This window comes from Typopeltis vanoorti, chromosome 11 (genome assembly GCF_054136105.1).
Source record: "Typopeltis vanoorti isolate ZY-2024b chromosome 11, IOZ_Tvanoo_1.0, whole genome shotgun sequence".
Classification (NCBI taxonomy): Eukaryota; Metazoa; Arthropoda; class Arachnida; order Uropygi; family Thelyphonidae; genus Typopeltis; species Typopeltis vanoorti.
In genome coordinates, this window is record NC_143559.1 from 97617941 (window position 1) to 97643766 (window position 25826).

At 34.3% G+C, this 25826-nt stretch overlaps 1 protein-coding gene across 1 annotated transcript in view; it reads left to right on the top strand.

Moving 5' to 3' along the window:
- The window catches only part of LOC150101865 (uncharacterized), a 207622-nt gene that overhangs the window by 41760 nt on the left and 140036 nt on the right, over positions 1 to 25826 (top strand). The window contains exon 2 of the mRNA XM_090400008.1: positions 17974 to 19680. Coding sequence (XP_090256134.1) covers positions 18035 to 19680 — 1646 coding nt within the window. The 5' untranslated portion in view covers positions 17974 to 18034. The remainder of the gene's footprint in view (positions 1 to 17973; positions 19681 to 25826) is intronic.

The window sequence follows — 25826 nt, forward strand, 5'->3', positions numbered from 1 at the left end:
AATTTCATGTATTACTCTAAGAGTATTGATTGGGGAATAATCAAAACAAGTCTACTGAACATATCGGCTGCAAATTCACACTTTAATTAGAATAAAGATTCCAGGATAAGAATTCTCTGATTTCAATTCCTCTGGATGATTATGAAAGTCTCTATGTAGTAGACGTTGTTGGAATGATTGCCGAAGCAGATATAGCCGAAGCAGATAAGACTGAGGGGGGCACCAGATTGTGTGTGTGTCGATTGCATGTGAACTTCCATACGAACCCGATTAACCCACCTGCAGTCGAAATGTAAACTTCGCATCGCAGACAAGATATGAATTCAAGTCTTTTCAGCCTAAGGGAACTGCCGATACAGACTGGGCCATGGAGGCTCTTAGATGGTAGATGATATCGTCTAGTGTGTGTTAAAATTAACCAATAAATTAAAACCAAAATTACTTAATAATCAAAATTAATTAATAAAATAAGATTCAAATTATAATAATTAATAAATTAAAATTAATTAATAAAATAAATTGGTCATTCAAATAATATTTTAGCAGCAGTTTACACATTTCGTTAAAATTAGGCGCGACTTTATATTTTTATAATGATTTATTATTATCATCATCATCTTCCTATCTTGTATTAGACCTCGGGGCCTGTTACGGTCGCATTCCATCCTTCATATTTTCTTCCAATTGATCTCTTCCCCACGGGTTTGTATTCAAGGATTTGTTTGGTGATTCTACTATTGTCCATTCTTCCAATGTGCTGTTTTCGTTTCCATATAATGATTTATATTGTACTTAAATAAATGAATAAAATTAATTAATTAAAAATAAATTAATAAACTGAATAAACCAAGTAAATTTAAACTAAATCAATTAAACTGTCATCAGAAAACAAAATAGGCATCATTGGAAGGATCATGAGAACAACGATACTCATTGTATGTTATGCTCAACTTACCTCTTATCTCATTCAAATGCTTTCTTTATTATTATTATTATTCTGACCCTTTTGATATGTTTATATCCAAAAATGAAAATGTTTTGCGAAGCAGTTGACAATTAGGAAAGAACAGAAAGTCAGTCTGTTGATGCAGAGAAAGAGTAAAACGGTCCGTTGATAGAGTAAAACTGTAGACTTTCATCTGGATTAAAAGTGATTGCAGGCACAAATCGACTTCTCATTATATGCAACATTAATTGTTACATCGGACTTTTAGTGTTAATTAAAACTACTTGATTAAGTCAAATACTTTGTTTTTAGTGAAGTCTTTTCTAAATAATCGAGTAAGCTATTACACATACAATGGTTCTTAATATGCATGTCACGAGTCCTTTTAATGTCCCCGACATTGCTCTTATCTTTTATCTAAACTGCATGTTGTATTTTAACATCGTTCTACTATAAACAAAAAATCAAATTTGCATGCGGACGTGTATTGGTTCAATACCTAAATTTTGTATTCTATAATGTTGTGTATACCTTATTTACCTTATTATTTACAATAAACGTTCATTGATTAGAGATTGACATTTTGTAAGGTATATGGTGACTTACATTCAAAACTAATTTTTTTATATTAACATAAAGAGTGCAAATATAAGGCAATACAGTAACCATATAAAGACGTTTATATGTAATACAGTATATAATATGAATATTTAATTTGCATTATTTTAATAAAATTTGTAATTGCTTAGACCACTTTTTGTTGAATGACAAAAAGTGGTCTAAAATCCAAAACTGAAATATTAGGATTTTAGACTGTTTTTATACTTCCAAGCTTGGGCCAATAGCTCAATGGCTTGGAAGCATAAAATTTCAAATTCCGTCCACTTAATCAGTTTGCATTATAGCTCTTAACTAAAAAAAAATCATATATTTTAAGATCCAAATGCACTAAGTTTGTCTCCTATTGTAATGGTAGTCCAGCCTTCTGGTCGCTCATCATGGCAGCGGATGAATTTCTGCACTTCCTTGTTTTGACCTCCTTCACACACTCTGATGGTGCAATGGTAACATCTTCTGAAGGAAGACATCTAGGCATCAGTTAGTTTTCCTCCAACTCTTGTTTAGATGATCAAGGAAAATCTCCTCTTTTGTTAAAAGAACATTAGAAAAATACTTAATAGCAGTGATACTATGAATTCTTTTAGTCCAGATGGCATCCCTCAGGTATTTCTTCTGCTCTAGACATTTGTCTTGTATTGCTTCTAAAAACTGTCATACTCATCTGGCATTTATCCAATAGTTTGGAAGCAAGCCTTTATCCAGCTTGTTCCCCCAAAAAGAGGTGATAAAAGTCAACCATCAAACTATCGTCCTTGCTTTTATTTTAGTACCTACAGTACACTTCGCAACTGCTTCACTACTTGGAGACCCAACAATTACTTAACGATCATCAATATGGATTCTGCTATGCTTGCTTCACAGCCGATCTCTTAGCTAACCTTACCTTACTCAATCTTTGGACACAAGCCATGGAAAAAAGTTTGGAAAAACTCATGTGGTCGCTCTTGATGAGTCCAAGACATTTGATCAATGCTAGACTCGATGAGTGGATTATGAGTGGGTTGCCAGCTTATACTTCAGGCATTCATTGTCAATCAGTTCAATCAATCAGCATTGACTGAAAAATCAATCAGATTTTTCAGTCAATGCTGGAGTGCCTCAGGGCTCTGTGTTTTTATCTACGCTATTCTTCCTATACGGCAATAATCTTCTTTCTTTCTTTCTTTCTAATGTCCAGTCCTTTTCATGGTTCTGCTGATGACAGTACTCTCCATTTTCTTCAGTTACCAAACCTCATAGTGTTAGGTGATTTAGGCTTCAAGATCTTCTGTAATCAATGCCTTAAACACCGATCTCTTTTCTATTCTCAAGTGAGATGAGATAACTGGTAATTTAATGCCATCAAAACGCAATCCTGTCTCGTTTCCCGGATTGACTTTCACATCTAGCCTATCGTGGCACCACAAATAGATGTCCTTACCTCAAAAAAAAAAAGTTTTTTGGGTAGGCTGAAAGTTTTCTTAATTTTCGTTCTAACCAATACTTATCTCCTGCTTAACTCCTAACTATACTTCAGCAAGCGGATCTTGAATCCCCCTTGCTGAAGTATATCTTTTCTATGAGTTGTTCTGTTGTTGCATATGTCCTTTCTATAGGCATTTCCGTAGGACTGCTCCACTGAACTGGTCGCTACCATTCCTCCACTCTCTAATAGTGTAATGAACATGAGTGGCTGCTGGTCAACATCCAAATACAATTCAATTCGAAACTTATTGAACCAGCTTCTCATCTTCCTTTATTCCACATACCTCTGCACTTTGGAATAGTCTTTCCTATACTATTTCCCCCAATGATTGCAATCCCCAGCTTCTCAAGAAACACATAAACAATTTCCTTTTTTTTCCCCCCCTCTCTCTCTCTCTCTGACCACTTTCCGAGCCTTGGCACTATTGTGTCATAAATCTTGGGACTTCTCGTGTGCGAGGCTGATATTTAAAAAAATAAAAAAATAAATAAAAAAATCAAAGGATTATTGAATCTCCAAGCCAGGAAATTATTTTGGTCGAAATAGAGTATAAAACAAACACCACAGTTACAGAGTACTGATTTTATGGAATACTGTGGTTGTTTACTGAATTATATCTTTCTATCTTTCTGTCTTTAATCTTAAACACTTCCAATACTGAATACGTTTAAGACGTGAGGTGGAGAATTAAATAAATTATCTTCCGTTTATTTTACAACCTACATTGATTTTACAAGTGGAACTCTCTCCACGAACAACAATAAGTGAAAAAACATACTTTAATATGAAAGTTAATTTATTAATCTGGGGAAAAAAAACTAAATGAACCAGATTTCTGTATAGTGCGTTCACCAAGAGGGTTTAGTTAAATGAATAGCTACACCAACTGATAATGAGTGCCTTTTGACCTTGCTGTATGCATATTAAGAACAGGTTTAACTCCAAATAAAATGATTGCGATATCATTTATTACTGCAGACATTTTTTGAGACTGGACAAATCTTACAAAATATTTTGATCTATTTATTTTTTGTCTGCATTGAATCTTTAATCCGTCTCATTTCCCTTAAATGTGCTTTACATGCTTTATTCAATCCAATTTCACCTTTATGATATTCTGTTGCATTTCTGTTACGCTTTCAGTAAACCCGAAGGTTTTTTTCGTCCCTCAGAACAGGCAAACCGGCCAGTGAACGCACTGGCCGGTTCGAAAATCCCTCACTGGATGGGCTTAGCTGGTCCGGATGAGGAAAATTAGGGGAAATCCCACACGACAACAACAACAACTATTTAAACTGTCTACGATAAGTAATGAAAAATTCATTTATTAAACCGCATGATGTCGCTGTACACAAGAATGCTATTACGAAACTCATGTATTTCTCTTCATGATGACTGCTAACAATCATTTTTGTTTGTGTGCAATTATTGACATAGCAAAATAACATACAGCACTGTCCAAATATGTAAAGATATTTACGTAACTGTGACGTCATAGGGAAGGGAAATGTACTTACTACCAATACTACTTTTACTGATTTGTTACGTTTGCAAAACTGCTCTAGCCCCTGCGATGAAGTATGTCTACTAATTAATATGCATAGCTAACTGGATGCACTGAATTAACACCTGGTCTTGAACCGTGGGAAACTCAAATCGTTTACAAATTGATGATTTAGGGCACGATTTTATTTTTATTTTTATTTTTTAACGTCGGCAGCCAACTCACGTGTTGTCATCTTGACCCGTAACCCTTACAAATCCATTCTTATTTTATGTGTGCGTAACCAAAGCGTTCGTAATGATTTCTTGAACTTTTCGTGGACAAATGTTGAGCCCGGAATGCTTCTTGAATGCCCTTTTCAAAGTGGTAGCGTCGAAAACAAGAACGAAAGGCCATTTGATGTCGTGTTGACGTTGGAAATCTGCGTATTCATTCTGTACTAGTCCGACTGGTTACTCCTTACTGCTGAAGTGTTGGGCAAAAATGAAGGGGAAAAAAATGTCAACGTGACTAGAAAGAGGTCATCAATCATCGTGTCATAAGCCGGAGTTTGTTGGGTGGGTATTAAGGTGTTGTCTACATTCATTTACGATACGGAGATCCGCAATTTTGTGGCCGAATTAATGTATGTTTTCCAACGTCCTCTTTTGCTTTTGTGATGTTGCTTCAATTCTCTAGAGGTATTTCATTAAGAAGCTTTCTTCTCTCGTCGACTTTATTTTGTATTTTTGTTTTTTGTTTTTTTTAAAGAGAAGATGAAAGGTCATCTTCGTGGAGCAACTCATGCTAATGATGGTATACCACACTTCCTGTTATTTATTCCTCTTAGCGGATTCTTGTTTCATTATACATTCACCGAGATGAAGCAATAGAGGTTTTAGCATTTGTTTACAATGGTAATACTCACTTGCTAATGACAGTGCTGGATCGTAGTAATGTCTTCAGTATCGCTTTCCAGTATGTTTTAATGATTATTTGATAACAGTTTGCCTCATCGGTGTAGCCCTTCGTGTTCCGTTTTGTCAACAATGAAAATATCTAGTTTGATCCACGAACAGGTCCATTAAGTGAAGAGTGGGATTTGCAAATGTGTACACTGACGGACAAAAATATAATGGTAATCATTCTTAAATTAATAGAAAGTTGAAAATAGTGTTGGTTCAGATTATCTATTTTTTTGGATATTTCCAGAACCATTCTAGACAACCAATCAATATCATTACGAAACAATTTGCTAAATTGTTTGATTAAAACCAAGAATAATAAAAAATATGTCCAAAAGAGTTGTGCAAAATTCTACCAGAAGAAGAGTTAATTATTTGTTAGGAATGTTTCTACAGATTACTGTCGAAATCAGAAGTCTACTGTAATGTTGGGTTTTGCAAGATTCCAACTCCTGTGTTGTTTGGATTTTCTACAGAATTGGCTCATATCAGGTGGAAAATAATTCCCTGTTAATGCAAATTACGTTTCTCAGCCCTTTTTGCTTCGACCTATGAGAGTGGAAATAGTACATGGTCTAACCAGGTTTCCCCTTTTATTCGGTTCTTGAAGGAATGATTTGGAATTCTGGGCTGCTGATGTCTTATTTCGAATTATTTATGGCCACTACTGTCGACAACCGATTATTTACAGGAAAAAAAAATCGAATAGATTATTTTTCATTTATAATCAAGGTGGTAATCAATACGAAGAAATTCCTTTGGATTTCCATGACATATTCTTAATCTCACTTTATGTAAAGGGATGCCAAAAGAATAAAATGTTATTTTGATATTCTTTAAATTTAAATTGAAAGTAGGTCATTTAGTTTTTCAGAAAACTGTCTATGACAACTATTTTCAAGTTGACGTCGTACCTGTACCACATAATCCAACTATCGCTTTCAGAGGATCATTTCACCCATTTTACAGACTGCACTCACCTAATTTATACTCTCTATAAGATGATGTCTTGTCCTTTCTCTGACGTCATGCAGAAACTTTCTCATACATATTTTTAGGTTTCGGAATTTGGAACTATATATATTAGGCAAAGTGACCACGTATCAAATCCACACAACACTCCTGCAATAAACGTGGATTACAAATTCTGAAAACGATGCTGGTTTTATTCTTTCTGTAAAAACCACGAACTCAATTTAGTGTGTTCCATTTATCAAAGATCTTCGTCTCCAAGTGTGAGAAGTATGACAACAAGATGTTAAAATTCAAAGATCATCGCTTTAGACCAACACTAGAGTTGACATTTCAGGATATGAGAGGGAGAAAACGAGGTCATTTAAGAGTAACGGGGATTTTAGTCGTGCCACAGTGACATTTATTTGGAAATTGATGACCTTTGATCTCACTTTAAAAAATGTGCACTTTGGATTAACTGTTAAGTTACAGTTTCTATACTAGAAACCTTAAAATGTCCGAAAACATCAAGAAAACAGAAATGAGAATAAAGCTCTTTGTATTCAGTCGTAGGACGTAACGAGTCCAAAGGTCATCCGAATCGTGACATTCTCAATTCTTTTTTTTTTTCTTTCCTTCTACTTTCTTTTTCTGGCGGCTTGTTCGTGTTGTTTACATAGTTTTTACACATCTGACCTCTAGAGTTAGAAAGTCAGAGTTTTGCTAATCAGCTGTTCGTATCATTAGACAACATTTCATTTTTTCCCCCTCTTTCTGGAAACTTCAAGAATTCTAAGAATGCCATAATCACCGTACCGATTTCTCTGTATGTAGTGATTTTTTTCTTTTATTATTTCTTTAATTATAATTAAAGAAATAATAAAAGAAAAACAATCATGAAAGGTTCTAAAACCTAGTGTGCATTTAGTACTGTGGATGAGTTTAGGGTAATTCAGCAGTCTTCCTTAGAGATGGAGCGTTTTTCAAGCCACTTCAGACCTCCACTAAGCAGGTGGTTGTATCTCAGCAGACATTAAAAATCACCTATCACTTAAGACTTTCACAGACGTCCATGCGATGTTTGGATTCGAAGCAATGATTTATAGGTTGGACTGCAGAGACACTATCCGCTTGGTCCAACCAGACCGGCATATTGTATAAAGTTGTGTAAAAGTGAGCGTGCATTTTGATGTGTTTTGTTTACACTGACTGGAAAACCAGAACAGTAGGAACCTCACTACTACAATCAGCATTATCATATTTCTAGCAACCTAAAGTTGATTTTTATATTCACTGACGACAATCGAACCCAGGTCTTTCCGATCAAAGGGCTTCGTCTATACTGACTGAGCTAAGGAGGGCTCCTAAATAATAATAATAATAATAATAATAATAATAATAATAATCACTAAAAATTAATATCGCTAAATTTTCCATAGGGTAATTTAAAGTTTTCCAAAATATCCACAATAACCACAGGAGATAGTAAGTGCATTTGTAAGGAAAAAGAGGGTTAACGGAGAGGGGAGGGGAGAAAGTCTACGGTTTTATATACAAGAAGGTGAAGCATTACTTGTCGGTTAACTGTAGATGTATATACCTTACAGTTTCACTAAATTAGGTGCTATATGTTTCGCACAATGAATACAAATGCCATGTTTCACTGTCGAGGGTACAAGCATAAAATAAATTCTACGCACAATGTATCCTACCAGCGGAAGATAATAACAATAATAATAATAATAAAAAAAAGCTATGGAAAGAATGTTGCGCAGGTATTTTTATTTGTTATTATTGTTCATGACCAAATGATTAACGATTAGTGAAATGTATGAAGGGCCAAGGCGTTCATCGATCACCCTGGAATCCAAAACAGCATTAACTGCTTGCATTTTACGAACAGGATCAGGTGCGCAAGGTAGAGTTGCTCGGAATGGGAAATCACAGATGCGAATGTTCAGAAAATCATTTGGGAATCTGCACAAGAAAAGTGCCCCCGCATAATATTAATTTTACTGATAAGACAGACATCATGTTTACTCAGCATTGAATACGTGAGCAGAAAGGGTATTGTTAATGTATAGCAGTGTTCTTTCACCGCTCTTAAGATTGATGACTTCAGAAAAATTAACCGAAAGGAGAAGGGGAAAAAAAAAACGAATCACTTAACATAGTCAGGATCATAAACCGATTGTATACTGGCTTTGTGAAATGAAATATTCGGTGATGGTTTTGAATTGAAAAAAAATATAAATAAAAATAAAAAATCTTGTACGTGCATTGTGGTAGCACTTACATCTACTAGAAGGAGCAGTGTTCCTTATACTGAAAATGGAATAGCCTCTTAGGGAACACACACATTAAAATAAGTATTAATAAATAAATAATTATATTTATGTACTAATGTAGTAATACATTACTATAGTAACTTCACATAGTACATTTCATGTACTGTATAAAGGGAGGTCATACGTCACCCGTACCAGCCTTATCTTAAACTCATTCACACTAGATGCACTCACTACTTCGACATGCAAATTGGTTCACTCACTCTCTCACTGTTCTGTGAGAGAAAAATGTAGCTCTTACTCTTTTATTAACCGTATACAAACTTAGCTTCCGCTGATGCTCCCTTGTACTCTCCCAACTTCCATATAATAATAACTTTTATCAGCCGATATTCTATAAAGCCCTCTCAAAAATTTATAGACTTCTATCATTTTGCTATCGTATCAAAGCCATGTAAAAAGGGCAAAATGACTTCCAAAATATTACGTGTTATGCACAATCCAATGGAATTTAAAAAGCAAAGCAACTATTTTATCGCCAATTTTTTGCTTAGGTTACAAAGGCATTTTCAAGGTTAATCATAAACGACAGTGTAAAACGTAATAAGTACACGAATCAAAAGCAAGTACAGTATTCTATCTACAGCTGGGTGCAGTCATAGGTTGCCAGTTTTGTTATTGCTTGGGGCAGAAGACGATAAGCTCACAGATCTTTGGCAATTTTTACAGTCAAACTTATTTAAATTAGTGGTGTTCTGTAGAGCATATGTGAGATGAAGAATACCAAAATTATGCATTTATGAATCAATACGGAAAACGTTGGAAAAAATGGAAAAAAAACCTATAAAAAAAGACCTCGCTTTAAAAAATGAAATACTATTCTTCTAGGAATGAGTATATGATCTACAGAAAATTTCTGATTTGAATAAACCAGTGTAAAAATTGTGTAATATTTGGGAGATTGCCATCCTCTGGTAAAATCATCAACAATGCCGGGGACCATGGACTTCACTCAGCTGGCGCAATCAGAACATTAGATAAAATTTATAGCTAATTTAGATAAAAGCAATCATCCCATTTCGTGTTAGGCCAATGGTCTGTCACAGGCAAGTAATTTGGTATCTTATAAACTTGGGTAATGCTTATGATAAGGCAGCTAATCTTATCCACGACTGCGTGGGTTCTTTGGGAAAGTTTTGCGGGATGAAAAACCCTTCCATCCCTCCATATGAAACCAGCTAACTCACCTTTCATTTGAAAGCCCTGAAAGAGATTCTTCACTGGATTCGAACCCACGTCTTTTCAACTGAAGGGTATTGTCGATAGCGACTGAGCTACGGAGGTTCTTTTAGATGAAATTTCGTGTTCTTATTCAATTCTATATTGTGTGCGTTAGTGATTAACCTTGGAAATCTCTTCCTAACTGCAGCCGAAATATCTGTAATAAAATATTTGCTTTCTTAACTGTTCTGATACGCCATTACATTTTCATGGCATTAGGAATGATATTGTCCTAAAGACATAGGTTTCAGTCTTTCTAAATAAATCTTTCAACTGAAGGTGAGGTAGTCAATCTCGTATTCGTCGTCGTTGTCCGGTGGCGTCCTCTAAAAAGAGGGTTGCAGCATGAGCAGCTCTTCTCCATTTCTCTTGGTCTGTTGCCTCCGTCATTCTTAAACCAGTCCATGCCACGATGTCATTAACCCACTCTTTGATTGACCTTCCACATCTTCTTTTCCCTTCAACGTTCCCTTGCAATATAGTTCTTGTCAGATGTCCCAAGGAACTTCTCAGAAGATGTCCTGCAAATATAGTCTTTCTTTGCATAATGTTTATAAGCAGTGTTCTTTCCATCCCAACTCTTCTTAAAACTTTTTGATTTGATATTCTCTCTGTATAGCTAATCTTTTCCATCCTTCAATAATACCACATTTCCAATGCATTAATTCTTTCCACATTTCTCTGAGTGTCCATGGCTCACTTCCATAACTTGCAATACTCCAAAGTGTTGCTTTAACTATTCCATTCTCACACACCTATTTTAATATTCTTAATTATTAAAATTCTCTTATTAAATTCAGTAGTATACCAGGAACTAGTGACCAGATCAAGATCAAGATAAGATAAGGAATCGTGACGTGATTGGTTGTTCATTTGATGATGTCATTGTGGGCGTGACGCGATGAGATTGGAATGTTAGGAATTTCCCTGGGGGCATATGTGTCAATGGCTTCAGTTCTTGTGTTTTGGTTCACATATGGAATTGTGGGTGTTTTTTTTTGGTTCACGAATGGAATTATGGGTTTGGTAGAGATAAGGATTAGTGTTGTGATTGGTGGGACACTTCTGACCAGATCAAGATCAAGGTAAGATAAGGAATAGTGACGTGAATGTTTGTTGTTATCAGATGAAGATAAGTGACATCATTTGTTGTTTGTAAATAAGTGACGTCATTTGTTAGTTGTAAATAAATGAAGTTATTGTTTTGAATGGAAAGTAAGATATATTAGTGGATAAGGAATCGTGTCTGATTGCTGGGACACTTCTGACAAGATCAAGATCAAGATAAGATAAGGAATCGTGACTTGGATGTTTGTTATTATAGAGTTTGGAATGTTTGGAATTTTGCTGGGGCCCTCGGCTGTCAGGGACATCACGTGGTTTGATTGGTTCGTTTATTGCATTGTGGGTGATATTTAGAGATAAGAATCGTGACGTTATGTGTTTAGAAATTTCTGGGGAACATATGTCTCTCTGTGATATCACATGGTGTTTTGTTTTGGCTATGGAATTGTGGGCGATGTTTTTGAGATATCTTGGAATTTTCCCAGGGTGACACACATCCGTCATTGTCATCATGTTTCATTGTCTATAGATGGGTGTACTAATTTCCAACACATTATGGGGTATTTCTTTCCTATTAAAGGGTGGGAATTCATAGAATAGAGTAGAGTCTAGTGGCGGAGTGTTTTTCGAGCTTTTCGAATAATTTCATTATATGCTGGTGTCTCTACGGCATTTTAAAATAAATAAATTAAAATAAACGGACAGTTAAATGGATTACAAAACTTTTTGTATGTATTCTAGAAATTCTAATAATAATTTAAAATTACTTACAGCTTTCCAGAATGGCTCTTCTAAATACGAATATTCCAAAAAAAAAATATTCCAAAATAGTTGAATTTTATGTCCACACCACAACACAAACACAAAAACCACAAAGAACGAAATTTATGTAAATACTGTAACCTGAAATAGTTGAGTACTTCTTCCTTTAGATTTCTGCCTGTAGATGCTATGTTATCATCATGAGCAATATCCCCCAGTGAGCGGTTTTCTTCAAAGGGGTCTTTCATGAAGATGGCATGAGTCACATCCGTAAATTGCGGTATTGTTCAAAAGGTAGCATTTTCTCAACTTTGGATGTTTCTCAGATACTTACATATGACTAAGTGATTAGCATTCACATGAATATGATGACACATATCCTAAAATTATTAATTCTTCGTTCCAGTTGGGAAATTATTGGTGTAGTAAATTAATGCTTACATTTCATTTTTTAAAACCGATATTGACCATTAATTTTACCTGCGATTTCTTGTGCTCTTAACCTATTTCTGTAACTGAAATTTATTTATTTTATTTATTTTTTTTCTTTAGCATTAGTAATTTTAAGTAACGGATATTTGTGACAATCAAGGTTTGGAACTCGCCCTTGCGTTTTCTTTTAGAAATTTCTTTTGCGAGCACAACAAATAAATAGTTATTTCTTATTATTTCAAATGAATATTAGCTCTGTAATATATAGTTTGTTAATTTCTATGTTACCTTTTATTTCACTGTAATATTATTAACAAATGGATCTGTAAAATAGCCAAATTCTTACAGTATTGTAACTCTTCAGGTGAAATCTCCACTAAAATTCTGGCTATTAATTTAATACCCGATTATTCCTTTTGCTTCCAAGATTTGACAGTTTCTTCGATTATTTAAGGGCTTGCGTGAACAAATAAGACTTTTAATTCAATGAATCAAAAAAAGTCTCTGGTTACTTTGTGGCATGAAATTTCAAAAGGAAAAAAAAAGTTATCCTCCATCTTAATTTGTATAACACATCAATGACACCCAATTTGTTCATTTAAATGTACACATTTTATTTCAATAAAATATTATTTACAAATTGTATTTACTGAATCTAACAATACAGAAAATAAATAAATTGAAAAATACATCAAAGGTTCTTCCATGCTTGTGGAATTGCCATCATGTGGTTTTTGACAATGTGACTCTCATCTGAAAGTTAATTTTTCATTTGGTGTTCGTTGGGAATTTATTACTGTAGTAAAATTAAGGGTTGCATATTTATTTTTTTGAAATCAATACATACACTTCTGAGAATTATTAAAAGCACAGAATCTTTCCTTATGTTTCCAAAAGCATTTAAAAGTACACATTATGTTTTCACGTTTTGGGCATCCAATTTCATTCAAATCAAGAACAGGCCCTTCCTATTAATCTCTTCCTTTGGTGAGTAATATTTGATATTTGCATGTTGATTCTATCATCCAATTTCTTAGTTTGTTCAGAGGTAGTGAACCAATTTCCCACTTCAGCTGCTGGTTATATTTTATTAACCAAGAATTCTGTTTTTTAACTCTTTCAGGTAATTCTTTTCAACTACAAGGTGATTTTGTCAATGCATATCTTACACTAATTCCATCAGATATACAAATTTCTTTAGGAAATAAATTTGAAATCTTATTCAAAAGAAATTCGCAATCAATTATCCCAATGATAACTGAAAATTCGTATTTTTCACCCACTATCGATTTTTCATAATTATTTTCCTTCATTCTTCTTCTTCTTAGATTACTTCATATGGCACCACAAATAAATAGTTATTTATTATTATTATTATTATTTCACTGATTATTAGTTCTGATCATATACTGTACTTTATGGTAACTTTCGTTTTCAAATTTCTAAACAATTAGAACTTCTCACAAAGAAACTTTCAAAGAATTTGTAGCTCACCAATTATTTTTACATTACCAAACACAAAACATCACAATACAAAACAGCAGCTGCAGTGGATGAACGATTACCTTACATCCAAAGTCACTCAACTCTATGATATTTTCTTATAGTACTGTTTACACTTACCATGCCCTACCCTGACCGTTCCTTCAAAAATGAACTTTTGTGCAGATGACTCAACGACATGTTTTCACATGCTGCTGGATATACTGTTTGTGTGTTTTTATCTTACTTTGTGTGGGGAAAGGTAAAATTTGTATATGTGTTATCTGGAGAATACAAACATTTTTTCTATACTCTCTCTCTCTCTCTGTAAAACAACCAAATTCTAACAGTTCGGATTTTCGATTATGTGAACGAATTGTTTTCAGATAACTCAAATAATGTCAATAGGTAGCATTAGACAATTTCTAAAGTAATCAATAACAGTAATCAATAACAATAAAATAACAGTAAAAAATTCACTGTGGAAAAACACAACAAAAGCACACATCTTTGTTCATTTAAGTTTACAAATGCATCTTTTATTTTGCTGAAATACTATTTAGAAGTATGTTAACTGAGAAAAATTCGAAACATGTAATTACCTAAAAATATTTCACAATATTTAGTTTAGACTCTTAACATTTGCCAACGAGTTCAATTAATAAAAGTTTTGTTACTCACTGTTTCTTGGTTTTGCTAAAAAGTTATCATAAAAAACGCGTTTTTTAAATTTTTTTCCCTAAAAAGTTATCAGTATCACTTGGAAGTGACATCACTAAAAGATATCTGCAAATGATGAGCTCACTCATCTCCACGAGGCTGAGCAGATATCTTCTGGAGGAGAGGGGGGTGAGGGGGAAGTATTGCAGGGAAGACCTCTGTCACCCTCTTGACTACTCTTTCACTTCCTCCACCTAATGGTATTTTTTTTCCTCCAAAGTTATCAGTATCAGTTGGAGGTGACATCACTAAAAGTTATCCGCAAATGATGAGCTCGCTCATTTTGACGAGGCTGAGCAGACATCTTTTGGAGGAGAGGGGTGAGGGGGAGTATTGCAGGGAAGACGTCTGGCACCCTCTTGACTACCCTTTCACTTCCACCACCTAATGCTATTTTTTTTCCTCCAAAATTATCAGTATCAGTTGGAGGTGACATCACTAAAAGATATCTGCAAAAGATGAGCTTGCTCATCTCCTCTAGGCTGAGCAGACATCTTCTGGAGGAGAGGGAGGAGAATAGAGGGTGATGGGGTTAGCTGGGGGAGCATTGCAGGGAAGACCTCTGTCACCCTCTTGATGACCTTTTCACTTCCACCACCTAATGCTATTTTTTTTCCCATTCCAACAATTTCGGACATATGAGTGAGAGAAATAGTCACATGGTCTAACATCAAAAACACATTTTGAGGATAAAATACTTAACATAATAAGGACAGATAATATAGAATACCCTTCAAGCCACAGAGATAAGATTTGCCCTATGATGTCTCAAGGTAAGATAATCACACATCAACCTCATATCCAACAGCATGTAGAAACATGTCCATGAATCATCTGCACGAAAGTTTCATTTTGGAAGGAACGGTCAGAGTTAAGGGTCAGGTAAACAGTACTATAAGGAAAAACAAACGAGTCAAGTGTCTTTGCAGTTATGGCAATTCGTTCATCCCGTGCAGCTATCATATTGTGTTGTGGTGATTGGTATCCAGGAAAGTAAAGTAAAATAATGGGTCAGCCACAAAAGTCATTGAAATTTTCTTTCTTCAGGAAAATAGCACGAGACAAAACTCTTCACCTAGCTCTAAAAGGATGGAAACCGATTATTATTTTAGAAGACACGTACATTGTGATGTATTTATCCATGACCACTTGGGAAACGTTATGCAGGAAGTGGTCCGATATCCTCGGCTACTTGCAAAGAAGAGTTGACTATGAAATGGACCTCGGTGAGTGTTATATTCTGAAATGCCAAGATGGGGAACTAATACTTGATGATACAGGAGGTGATGGGAGTAAAGTTGTGAAGTTAGTTGTGAAGAAGCTGAGAGATTTCCACCAAAAATGTACGACATTGATAATCATTCACTATTTTTGGAAACTGAATTACCACCTATTCGTATCATGGGGAAAATTATCGCTAATCATTTAAATTCATCAATGGTAAAATTAGACTTTCAAGATTTTATCCAATTCGATAAAGATTCTTTATTTTAGGACATTTACAAACATTTTACAAAAACTGTTTGTGTATATTTGCTGACAAAAGAATACACAGAATGTTTAGGGAGGCATGGTGTCATTTCCATGGTATCTGATTTAAAAATTCTTTTGCGTGACCAGCTATTTTGAGGTAATGTAACCAAGAAACAGTGAGTAACAAAAATTTTATTCATTGAACTCTTTGGAAAATGCTAAGAGTCTAAATTAATATTGTGAAATATTTTTAGGTAATTACATGTTTCGAATTTTTCTCAGTGAATATACTTGTAAATAGTATTTCAGCAAAATAAAATATGCATTTGTAAACTTAAATGAACAAAGATGTGTGCTTTTGTTGTTGTGTTTTTCCACAGTGAATTTTGTACTGTTGTTCTGATTAGAACTTGATATTTAAATCCACAACTTTGTATCTTAATTCAATTCTGTTTAATTATTTTTAAAAAAAATCACAACTGTGAAATTAATGCCATTACGGGGAAAAAAGAAGTGTTGAAAACTAATATCCATGTATTGATTACTTTACAAATTGTTTAATGCTACCTATTGACATTATTTGAGTTATCTGAAAACAATTCGTTCACATAATCGAAAATCCAAACTGTTAGAATTTGGTTGTTTTACAGAGAGAGAGAGAGAGAGAGAGAGAGCAGCTAATAAACCCAAAACGTGACTTTAGCTCTCAAAGTTTGGTATAGAAAAAATGTTTGTACTCTCCAGATAACACATATACAAATTTTACCTTTTCCCACACAAAGTAAGATAAAAACACACAAACAGTATATCCAGCAGCATGTGAAAACATGTCGTTGAGTCATCTGTGCAAAAGGTTCATTTTTGAAGGAATGGTCAGGGTAGGGCATGTTAAGTGTAAACAGTACTATAAGAAAATACCATAGAGTCGAGTAACTTTGGACTTAAGGTAATCGTTCATCCACTGCAGCTGCTGTTTTGTGTTGTGGTGTTTTGTGTTTGGTAATGTAAAAATAATGGATGAGCCACAAATTCTTTGAAAGTTTCTTTGTGAAAAGTTCTAATTGTTTAGAAATTTGTAAACGAAAGTTACCATAAAGTATACGATCAGAGCTAATAATCAGTGAAATAATAATAATAATAATAAATAACTATTTATTTGTGGTGCCATATGAAGTAGTCTAAGAAGAAGAAGAATGAAGGAAAATAATTATGAAATAATTATTTTCCTTCATTCTTATCTTATCTTGATCTTGATCTGGTCAGAAGTGTCCCACCAATCACGACACGACTCCTATATCTTACTTTCCATTCAAAACAATAACGTCATTTATTTACAACTAACAAATGATGTCACTTATTTACAAACAACAAATGACGTCACATATCTTCATCTGATAACAACAAACATTCACGTCATAATTCCTTATCTTATCTGGATCTTGATCTGGTCAGAAGTGTCCCACCAATCACAACACTAATCCTTATCTCTACTCACCCACAATTCCATATGCGAACCAAAACATAAGAACTGAAACCATTGAGACATATACCCCCAGGGAAATTCCTAACATTCCAATCTCGTGACGTCACGCTCACAATGACATCATCAAATGAACAACCAACACATCACGATTCCTTATCTTATTTTGATCTTGATCTGGTCACTAGTGCCTAGTATACTACTAACTTCGTATTAAAATCTTGTATTAAACCAGAAAATTGTGTCTTGTAAATTTCAGTTTTTAACTGTTCAGAACAATTAGAGGATTGTTATTTTGCTAGCAAAATTTAGTTATCAGAGCCAACTCAACTTGGCTGTAACAGCCCATTACGCTTAATGCATGAAAGGAACTGACATGAGGTGAAAAATGTAATTATGACTCACAGATCAGTCTTAATGCTCCTCCTCTCTTTTTTAAAAAACGATCGTTAGTGTTCTCTAATACCATAATAGAAATTATAGCATTATCTAACGATTTTCAAGAGAAAAGATATGATATCTTACTGATTATTATTATTTTTTCTTTTCTTTTCAGGAAAACTGCTCTTTGCCAGAATGTAGGAGTATCAAGGCGACATTGTTAAGTTATAGGAACAATGGCTTTAAACTCAGTTCTGAGTGTTACTTCAAAGTCATGCCAAAATTCTACCGAAAGATCTGACCAAGACTCATTTTTAATCAGTCCTCATTCTGAAAATTCTCCGGAGATTCCAAATGTTTGCGCTGCAGATATTGAAGAGCAACGAATGGCTGACGACTACCTCCAGTCTTTCAGTGTACAAAAATGCAACAATTCATCAAAGATTTCTGAATTTACGATGGGTGAAACGAAAGAGCTTTTTCTAGATTCACAAGATTTAATCCAATGGAACGAAGAAGAAGACCATCTCACTCAGTTCTATCCAAAAGACATCATGGGAGAGTTGAATGACTCTCTGGTGCTACCAGACTTTAATCGATTACATAACTTCTGCAATCACCATTATTCGAACATAGATGTATCTCAAAATCTTTCTCAAAGACACTTAACTCCTTCTATAGCATCTTCTACGCTCTTACCTCTAGAGATACAAAAGCAACTTCAACAGACTCTTGTTCCATCCGGGAATAATAATATATCCCCATGGGAAATACATTCGGCAAATCATGTACAATATTCCGCTTCGTCAGTTAGTGAAGATTATCTATCTATGGAACCTTTTTTCCACATGGATGTGATTCCCGAAGAGGAATCTACAGTAGAATCTGATACCGACGATACAGCAAGTGCTATAATTACTATTTCTGAAAATAACTTGAAGTCATCTAACGCTATTTCTGTAGCAACGAAAATGAAGACAGCTTTTGGTTTTGAAGTTTGTAAATCGCCATCTATAAATTTCGATTTAAATAAAGTTCTTGGGCCTTTTGAAGAATTAGAACGGGAATTAGATGAAGAGAAGTGTAAGTTAGTTGATCTGCAGGGTCCAAAGGTAGAACAAAAAGTTGAAGAGACAGTGAGTTACAAACAGGATATTCCCATAGAACCTCCAATATTATTTCAAGATTTCAACAAGGATGATCACCAACACATAAATAAAACCCTCATCATCAGAGAAACTGAATCCTTTTTACAAAATACCGATACACTCCAAAAAAGTACCATTTCAGATGTGGTTCTGAAGAATAATCCGTCCAAAGAAGAAATTTCTACTATCTGCCACTCTTTGGCGAAAGATGATCAGAACATCAGATTGGTTGATCATAATGACAATCCTTCAATGTCTTTGACTGTAAATTGTGCGCCAATTAGCAGCGACCAGGATCCCCTTCAAAGATCTTCAGTAATGGAAGCAGAGTCCACAGCTGAAAGTTCAAGAATTCGGAAACCATTCCTTGCTCGAAGAACCAGAAGTGATCCTGGAGAGAGGAGCAATCGTTCTCGAATCCCCCGGCCGACATTTCTTACTCGTTCAAATACGTTTTCTACAACTTCGAGAGAAACTTCAAGATGTCTAAATACAAATCGAGCATGTCTAAGATCAAGTTCTCTCCGCATTCCTTCTTCTTACAAAGACGTCACGAAAGACAAAACGAACAGTTTTCTTGAAAGAAAACCGGCTCTGCGATTAACAGAAAGCGGGGATAAAAATGTTCATCCTAACAAGAAGGAAGGAACAGCTCATGAAGTAGTCAACAAAGAGACTCAGAACACTGAAATTAGTAAGCATGAATGCGAAGACTCAAGAACGATATTTTTAAGGTAAGAATTACCTTTTTATTTTTTTTTAAATTTTACTTTTATACTAGGAAGTAGAAACCTCTTTTCGCTCACTAAACGCGAGAGAGTTTATTCCCGATTTCGATGCACTCATCTCGCCCCTTTTCAATTCGTAGTTCTCTTTGTTGCCACTCGTGCTTCGTGGCGCCACTCCCCCGAATGTTATTCATTATCTATAATGAATAACATTATTCATTATAGATAATGAATAATGTTATTAAGTTATTAGAAATTGAGGATAATAAATATTTATATTATTGTTTTATAGGGAATTAGTAACAAAACAATGCATGTCCTTAAAAACTTAAGATCGAAAGTAACTGATAATTTAGAGAAAAAGAACTTTTCGCATCAGAGTGTTCTTGGTAGAGGTCGCTGTCGTCTTAGTGCAACACTAAAGTTTTCATACCGAAGTCTGTATTCTTGTAACTTCTATTCTGCAAATTAGCAAGAAATAATACTAGATATATATATATATATATATATATATATATATTGTTTGTAATAATAATACGCTAACGCCTTTTATTCCCTTATAGGGAGTAGGCGAGACCTTTAAACCCTATCTAGGTTTTGGAGACTGAGGGAGGAAGTTCAATCTCCACCGTTAGCCAATCAGAGATAGCTGGCCCATGTCTATCATTAATTATAGGCAGCTACCGATGAATAGGATGGCAAACAAGTGCTGCCATCTCTTGGTACCTAATCCTAACAGGATATGTTACTGTTACGGGATGAAAAATCCGAGTTTCTGGGAGAAAAAACTCACCCCGCTTGCCTGTGCCAGAGATCGACTAACTAGGGAACCGGTCGAAGAAAGGCTTAGAAAACATTCCTCCAGTCAGCGACTAGACTTGGACCATAAGTCTATCTTCGTGCGGCCTAATGCAGAGAATACAAGCACCACTTTCACTCAGCTACACAGGCCTCGGATATTGTTTGTTGTTTCTTTTAATAGTTTTTAAACCAATGAAGTCTTTCACACTCTAGAGTTGTTTTTTTTCTGTACTTATTATTTTATGTGTCGAAACACACACACACACACACACACACACACACACACACACACACACACACACACACACACACACACACACACACACACACACACACACACACACACACACACACACACACGAATAAGATTGAGATAACACATCGTCTTTCGTTTAGCACCCCGTAGGAATACAATGCACTCAACCTCGACAACGGCAAAAGATGAAAATCGGCTACAAAAGACGATGTGAAAAAAAATTATAATTCTGGAATGAAAAGGCGTTTCAAAGATTGCCTTATTATATTTAAAAAAAAAAAAAACAGTTGAAGTCCGTTGCTGATATATTATCTAACCTGATAATTATCAGATGATAGAAGCGAATGAGGATATTGTAGTAGCTGATGAACTGCAGTTATTAATTTACTTTGCATTTGTATGTAATTACAAATGTCACAGAAATAATAAATAAATTTTTAAATATTTAACAAATATTTTGATACTTGAACATAGAGAAGGTGGATAAAAATTTTCAAAAGATAGAGTGATACCGTAAATTCCATATTAATAAATGTCCTTTTTTTCTTCTATTCCATTTCGACCGATTAATTATGATATGAAATCAACATATGTGGGGGGGGGGGACTTTAAAAACTTCAAAATTTAATTTAACATCTTCCATCTAGTAAAAGATTCAAATAGATCTTTCATTAGTATAAAGTAGTTGTTACCAATGAAGCTATGCATCTCTAAAGAATACTAGCTGTGAAGTAAAATATGCAGGTAATACAGAAAATAAATTATTTAGCACAAAAATAAAACATCAGAAATAAGAATACAAACAATTAAATTTGGCTTTGAACTCAATTCTGTGTTACTTCAAAGTCTTGTCAAAGTTCTACCGAAAACTCCAACCAGGACTCATGTCTAATCAGTCCTCATTCTGCAAATTCTCCGGAGATTTAAAATGTTTGCATTGCAGATATTGAAGAGAAACGAATGGCCAACAACTACCTCCAGTCTTTCAGTGTACAAAAATGCAATAATTCTCCGACGATTGAGAAATCGACGAGGTATGGTCCAGATTTTCTCATTGTACATAAAGCAACCAATCAGTGAGATGCCTATTAAATTACGTCCTTCGATCGGAAAAGAACTGAGTTCGATTCTCGTCGTGACTAGAGCAATCTTTATATGGACTTTTTCAATTGAAGGTAAATTAGCCGATCTCATCCGAAGGTAGTAGGGTTTTTTTTTATCCCGCGTACAGGAAATCGGTCATAAGAACACGTACACTTGACAGACAAAAAATATTGGGTTGTGGTGATGGGCGGTAGATGGCGTTGGTGGTGGTATTAGTAATAGGGAAGACAGTAAGATGTGAATAGCGGAGTAGAATGGCCTCTCTCGATGAGAGCCCTTGGACTCCTCCCGTAATAATAATAACAATAGTTCGTTGTTTGGACCATGTAATATGAATAACAAGTTATTCCTTTATCTTTTAGGCACATAAAAAAGAACATAAACACACGGTAGTAGGGTTTGTGATTTATGATTGTCTGTTCTAGACAATCATAAATCGAACTAACACAAATGCCTTGGAGGAAAACCACTTCATCAGATGGAAGAAATCCAAGCTACTTTAATATCAGTTTAAATAGGCATCTCACTGATTGAGGCCGTTCCTGGAAGGAGCAATTGTGTAACAGAACCCAGGTAACTGTAACAGAATTGATGGTATGATCTTATATAGATTTTGGTGCACCGCCCTATCTCTGCCAACATTAACAACAGAAATTACTACGAAGAGTGCCACTGTCGTCCTCCACGCACGTGACTGTCCTTGTGCTCTAGGTCGTTTCCTGTCTTCACCGTGTATTGTTAAAGTGCCTCTGATAATGCAAGCTTGAATTAGCGATACGTCGGTTATTAAATAATTCATTTTAATTGGTGAATAATTTATTTGCATTTCAATTTCTGAGTACTTTTCTGTTCGAGAAACTTCGACATTGATTTAGGCACTTTAGTTGAAAGTTTAAGTTGGGGTGGAGGATACTTCTGGATGGGTATACTCTTGAATTACATGCACATATATCTACATGTTTCAGCTTACATGTTTTATGGGGAAATACGGAAAAAGTTTTTGATATCTTTAACTAGATTCCAATCTAAGGAACAAGAGGAAGATCTTTTTAATAAATGGCTTCAGGATAATAAGATAATAAAGAAACGATGAAAGAAATAGCAGAAATTATAGGCTAATTTCTTGGCAGTAATCATAGATGAAAATGTTTCAGAATACAAACTATCTGATATATCTTCTAGGATATCTACTGAACGATTCTACCCTATTAAGCTTTCTTTGATTAAATCTCCCTTAGGCGTATATTCCATGGTACGTTTACTACACCGACGTGACCACACGAGCATGAAGAGTTCAAGTTACCTACTGAAATACACTTGTAACTCTGTTTTTTTGTTTATACTTTGTATGTGAATAGTTGAAAGCTCCTCGAGTTGTCCAGACTGCATTGCAATTAAAACGGTCCTCAAGACAACCTTTGGGTATTTTATGATGCATTTAAAATAGTCATTAGAAAACTTTATTATGTTTTTTTTTTTTTTTTTTAATTTTTCGTTTTAAGTGAAGGGGAAAATAACCTGGGAATATCCCACACTAAATAAATCTCCAAAGTAATAAATCAAAGGCTGAAAGTCATCTTGGTTATGGAGCAGAGACCTTTACGTCAAGCACGAAATTCGAAGCACGCACAGATAACAAGTCTATTTAAATGCATCAAAAACTTTATCGAAAAAAAAAACATAATTTTTACAAGGGGGCTACCTTAAGGTGGAAACTGAATCCAGGATTTTTAATAATAAATTCTTCCTACATGACACGATAGATACTACTCAACATCATGGAATATCTGGTATGCTTTATAGCAACCTATTAACGGATCATCATCTCCGACCTCATCTTTAAAAGAAAATTAAACAGTATAATTTTTAAAAAGAATAAGGAAAATATAAGCGAATTCTGTAAACCGAAGTGGGACACCTGAATATATTTTCGCTGGTTCGTTTGGTTACTGTGGTAACACATCTGGTTCCAAAATCTATATTTTAATTGATATTCTGATGTGCACGAAACCCATCAGATTATAAATCACTGAACAAGGTACTGGGAGCTCTCCCACGTTTTTATTTGAAAAAGATTTATCTAGCGGCGAAATATAAAAAGAAAAGTCGTTCCACAGATGTCTAAGTTGTCTAGACAGCGTCTTCTTCTTCCACTCGTTTTACGCATATATTACTTTCCAGTGATCGTGTCTAGTTTTTCCACTCTCCCTGTGTGACACAGAAAATACTTTATACAGGACAACGACATTCACATCCGAGCTAGGAGCGTTGTAGTTTTTTTTTTCTCTTTTTTTTTTTTTTATCTGACGTATAAATGTCCTAATCGAGGCAGCGTTTTTCCTTATCACTCTGTTGAACAGTGCAACGAAACCAGAATATCGAGTTTTGGTGTAGTGCTGTTTTATAAGAAACATTCATTTCTAACGCCTAGATGGCGCTGCGAGACAAATCAGAAAGGAAAAATTGTTGGCATGTTTCAAGCACAAATATTTCTTGTATTTTCTTATTAATTTGAAAGGATCGAAAAGGTAAATGAAACCCGTAGACATATGAATTATGAAGTTCATCGAACCATATTTCAAACAGTTTATATATTAAAAAATAAATAAAAAAAATAGTTCCTTTAAAATAAAGAAATATATGAAAATTCAGGCATACTCAATAGGAAACTTACTTCGTTCAAAGTTTTATTTATTTTTATATTGACATTAATTTTTTTTTTATTTTGAATGTTCAAGAAACAATTCTAAAAACACCAAAAGGCGTTCATATATTTATATTTATAAATAAAATAAAATAAAATATATTTATAAAATAAATATAAAATCTATACCAACTTCAGCTGTATGACTTTCTTGTATTCAGAGTTTAAATATTGTTGCCAATTCTTCTTTTTCCCTGAATGAAGTTCATGACCTACATAGGAGTAATAAATTCTATTTAGTTTTCTCTTAAATGTGTGACGCCATTATTTAAATCATTGTACTATGCCTAACGCGCACATCTCTATTAAACGTTTAGTAATCCTAAATTGGTGTCGTTTATGCATACATAATACATCTAAAAATTAAAAAATAATAATAATATTGATAACTATTTAGATTCGTATTTAATTTGCATTCGATTTAACATAAATGAATCAACTTTTTACATTATATGGCCACTGTAACAAGTCAATACTGTTATGTAATGTTATATTTGGTTACCAATTTTATTTTTTGTCAGATTTCGAATATCCCAGCAAACTTTAAAATGATTTGCATATTTGCCGATAGGTAGAGAAGTGTGTTGTTTGAGAAATGTACAGGTTTGATGTAATACACTTGCATGGCCTTCTACTTGGCTTATCGTTAATTTTACGAGTTTTACCTGATCCAGCTAAATAATTAACATTCATTAGCATTTATCACTGAGCAGATGATGAATTTAATCAAATTTAATAAAAAAAAAAGTAACGAATTTACCATTGTATTCTGGTTTAGTAATTATAATTAACAGTTGTGAAGTTATCAAACTATCTAATAAGTGTAATTGTTAATAGACTTTTATTGTGTAAAACTTTCATGTACCATTACCCCTGATGATGATAGTCTTACGACGTACGAAACTTGTCGGGTTTTAATTGCTTTTTTTTTTTTTTTTTATTATTAAACTCCTTATTTATATTATAATGTGGGCTCAATATCGAAAACTGCCAACAAAACAATAACCTGGTCGAAGGCGTTATAACCTCCTGGTACTCATCCAATTGACCAGTCAGTGTATATTCACTTGGAAATGTAATGGTTAGGTGCATCCATTTTTAAACATGGCATATCAATGGACTCAACTACAATATAATAGTTTTATTTTTCAGTCTACTGTCTAACTGGAATTTATTCGAAAAAAATATACAGATAATTTGAGATCACAAAAGCGGTGTTTTTGATTTAAATTGAAACCAAAATTGAAATGGTTCCATTAAGACACTAGGACTGTACAGAAGGTTTCA